Source organism: Echinops telfairi, unplaced genomic scaffold (genome assembly GCF_000313985.2).
Source record: "Echinops telfairi isolate 266 unplaced genomic scaffold, ASM31398v2 ScPeMD7_18;HRSCAF=68, whole genome shotgun sequence".
In the NCBI taxonomy this organism is placed as follows: Eukaryota; Metazoa; Chordata; class Mammalia; order Afrosoricida; family Tenrecidae; genus Echinops; species Echinops telfairi.
Window position 1 is genome coordinate 57,214,161 of NW_022103915.1, and position 4,190 is coordinate 57,218,350.

Below are 4,190 nucleotides of genomic sequence, written 5' to 3' on the forward strand. Positions count from 1 at the left end.
AAATAAAATATTTTTGAAAGTTTGATCAACCTTTTCCACTATAATTTTTCCCAACATGGCTTTTCTTTCCCCAAGAGTTTATAATAGTTGCTTATATTTTCGTCTGGTTGTATTACTTAATTTTTCTACAGTTAACATTTCAAGTCCAAGGTTCTGATATCATTTACCTCCATCTATGTTGGGCTCAGTGTCCTTAAGTCTTTTCTGTTCCATTGAGCTATTTTTACTTGCATTAGGACCACTGATTTAATTAGTATGGTATAATGATGTTTTATTATCTGATAGTCTAAGTCTCTCAAGTTTATCCTTCTCAATCATTTTCTAAGTTGATCTCCTTCCTCTTAAGTCCACTCCATGAGATATATGTACTTAGGCATGTTTACACAGCAATTGTCTATGAAGTTCAGGGCAAAGTATATTAATATCAAGTCTCTTACAGAGATCAAACTCTCATATAATTAAAGTCATAAGAAAAAAACATCCTAGGGAGGGTTGGGGATGGAGGGGAAAATGAGGAACTAATACCAAGGGCTCAAGTAGGAAGAACATGTTTTGAAAATGATGATTTCAACAAATGTGCTTGACATAATGGATGTATGTATGGATTGTGATAAGAGCTGTATGAGCCCCCAATAAAATGATTTTTTTAAAAGAAAGAAAAAAGCATCCTAAGACACCATCTTTCCTCTCAAATTTATGAAAACTCACATTTAATGTTCCTAGTAGCACCGCTAAATTTTCTATGACTTTCAGTAATGTGAAAAGTCTATGTAAGAACCAAGGGCAAAGAAAGAATTCTGGTACCAAGTAAAATCCGCCCCCCTTTTTATTTTTTAACACTGTTGTCTGACCTCTGGGGATAGAGCTGTTTTCAGATATAAAGACCTGTACACTACAACTGACAATAAAGCAATAAGTAATTTAGACAGATATCAGTAAATCATTTGAGTTTTAGGTCAATTTTAACACTTTTTTTGCATGTGTTAAGGAGTAGGAAAACTGCATGAAACCTACATTCTGGGATCATCTATTATTCTTAACTATTGGAAAACCTCCAGATTCCAGGGCCTTTAATTATCTTCTGTTCTGAATAATTGTTGGAAAAAATCTTGTTTTTCTTGAGATCTGCCATGTCTTCTTTTTTGTTTCCTACTCTCCCCTTCCTTACAATTATGCCTTAGATATTGTTTAACTGCTGATGGTTCCTGGGATTTCAAAGGCAGCTGATGCAGGATCTGGAACCTAAGTGGTGCATGGTGCCAGCGATTATTGTGCTTGGCTGCTAACTGAAAGGCTAAAGGTTTGAGTTCACCAGAGGACTTCAGAAGAAATGTCTGGTGATCTTATTCCCAAACAGCAGCCACTAACAAGACGTGTAGCACAGCTCTCCTGAGACATACCTGGGGTTGCATGAGTCAGAATCAGCTCCAACACAATCGAGTAGACTGAGGATCTGAAACTGCACTGAAGTTTCCTGCCTGGTTCTCATAGCACTCGTTCAATAAAAAAGTAGTGGGGAAACAAATATTTCTATTCAATGACTGCTAAACGAAGTACTTCAGTCTTAATCAATTATATAATTTTCAAGATCAAAATGAGATGTAGAAAACTCAGCCTTCTACTTACAGGCCCCAATCTCTCCTGTCAGATATATTCCGGATTACTCTTATTACATGAATTTTTTTCTTTGCTTCACTTTCACAATACAGAAGAAACAATGCAAAAGGTGAAGTCTGGCATTTTCTATCTTTGTGGCAGAGCTCAAAACCAATCAAAATATTTCTGCATACATCCATCAAGACATAGTGAAGTGTACATTGAGAACATGAGGAAAGTAGAAAAAAAAAGTAGAATCGTTCATATTTTAGCTTGAAGAAATAAGCATATGAGAAACCTGTATTCGTAGATTGTAATCTTTGGCCCTTGAGGTCAAATGGCCATTAGAGTTATATATACTGAGTGACTCAGTGTTGTTATTTATAAAACTGGGTAAAGATTATTGTAAGGGCTACTTATGATTAGGGTTATGACAGCTCCTAGTGCATAGGAAGTATAGGAGGCACTCAAAGGTTAGGTCTAATTTTCCCATGCTATGATACACCAAAGGGAGCCCAGGTGGTTCAGTGGTTACATGTTGGGCTGCGATCCTCAGGTTAGCAGTTCAGAACTACTAACCTCTCTGCAGAAGAAAGACAAGGCTTTCCACTCCTTTTAAAGAATTTCAGCCCCACAGGGACAGTTTTACTCTGCTCTTATAGGGCCACTATGACTGGACAGGGAGTTTCACTGTTGTGGTTGGTCGGCTTTTATGTGTGTGTGTGTGTGTGTGTATCACCACACATGTACACATATATATACATATATGTATTATACCAAATGTATTATTGTATATACTACAGTAAACATATACAAAATATGTTTATGTGTTGATATATATACATCACCAAACTAAAAGCAAGCAAACAAACAACAATAAACCCAACTTGGAGCTGAGAATTATGTAACATAAGCAGTATGCATTTTATTTCTGTGACTTAATCGTGTTACCCTCTCTGTGGATCCTCCAGATAGCTTCCCTTCCCCCTATCTGTGAAGGACTGACATGTATTTCTGAACCACTTTCCAACTTTAGAATCTCATGATTATAAAAACAAAACACACATACACACATATTCAACCCCCCACTGTAATTAGAAAACTTAGCATAATAGTCTTTGGTATAAAGTCGCTACTATGTGTCTATACACTGGTTTGGGGACTTAAGGGAAAAATCGTATTACCCATTAATAAAGGAGCGCCATAAAATTGCTTAATTTAGGTGCCTTCGTGATGTCAACCTTTTATTTCGAATAACGTCGCGGGAAACAAGCGAACTCATAAGGCAGGGCACACTTGGTGTGCGCGAGCCTGCGTCAGTAACTGAAAGATGGACATGAAATCGCGCAGTGGTGACTTTGTACTGGACACGCGACAGCTGCGGAGGCGGAGCGGGGAAGAGCCTGGCCACCGGGCGGGAGGTTCGCGATCGGAAACAACGGCGAGGGCGGCCCGGGCCGGCCCGGCCCGCCGGGAACGCGCGTCGCGCCCGCGCGCCTCTGCCCCTTACCACATAGCCCCCCCACACGTAGAGGAAGTTTCCGTCCACCAGCGCGCAGTGGCCGCTGCGCTCCTCGGCCACGCAGAACAGCTGGGAGTCCGCCATCCGCGCCGTCGCTGAGCCCCGACTGCCGAGCGGCGCGGCCGCGCCTCCCGACGCCACGCACGAACGGAACGCGCCGAGGGTCCAGATTGGTGGGGCGCGGAACCGGTGCGCCTGCGCCAGCCCGCTGCCTGCTCGGCCCGGAGCCTAGGTGGGCGAAGCCAGTTTGCTTAGTTAGGGTCTCAGGGAGGAAGGTCCCCTTGCTACTCTGCTTTCTTACTGGTACTGGTTTCAGCAACCCAACCCAATTCTGTGTTATATTCATAGGCTAAATGGGCCTATGGGCCTTGGTGATGCTGCTGCTATGGCAAATGAGTGCTTAATGGTGCATCGCAAACTCACCAGCCTCTCTGCCAGAGAAAGAGAAGGCGTTCTCCTCGGGCAAAGGTGGACAGCCTTGGAAACTCAAAGCAATAGTTGTACTCTGCCGATGGGGTTGCTGTGAGTCAGAACTGACTCGACGGCAGTAAGTTTGGTTTATTAGTTTTAAGTAGTGACTTGCCTTTCCAATTAACCTGGAAAATAATTATCCATAAGTACTGTATGTGTGTGTTTAAATCATTTTATTGGGGGCCAATACAGCTCTTATCACAATCCGTACATCCATCCATTATGTCAAGCACATTTGTACATATGTGTGTTTAATGGAGAAATGGCTAATTTTTTAAAACTGGTGCTGAGAAAGTGGCCTGCAGTCCAAATGTAGCCCATTGCCTTTCTTAAAAGAAAAGTACAGGAGTACTGAGTGGTTCGTCGCGCCCCGGGGACTGCGTCCAGCGGCGTTGCTGCCGTCACCATGCCACAAATTGAACATAGCGAGTTACACCGTGTATTAGTCTGGATACTTTGGAGAAACAAATCCACAGCAACTCATGTATAAGAGAGTTTTATGTAAAGAAAATGTGCATCATGAAAACATCCCAACCCAATGCTGCCCAAGCCCACAAATCCAACATTAACCCAACACCAGTCCACAAAGCCCTCCACCTCA

The 4,190-nt window shown here is 42.2% G+C and overlaps 1 protein-coding gene and 1 pseudogene across 1 annotated transcript in view; one reads left to right on the top strand and one right to left on the bottom strand.

Annotated features, from left to right (window-relative positions):
- KLHDC1 (kelch domain containing 1) overlaps positions 1-3,202 on the bottom strand; it is a 69,164-nt gene extending 65,962 nt beyond the window's left edge. Inside the window, exon 1 of the mRNA XM_004698961.2 lies at positions 3,107-3,202. Within this exon, the coding sequence (XP_004699018.1) occupies positions 3,107-3,202 (96 nt within the window). The remainder of the gene's footprint in view (positions 1-3,106) is intronic.
- Positions 3,203-3,479: 277 nt separating this feature from the next.
- Positions 3,480-4,190, top strand: part of LOC101644203 — a 2,813-nt pseudogene continuing 2,102 nt past the window's right edge.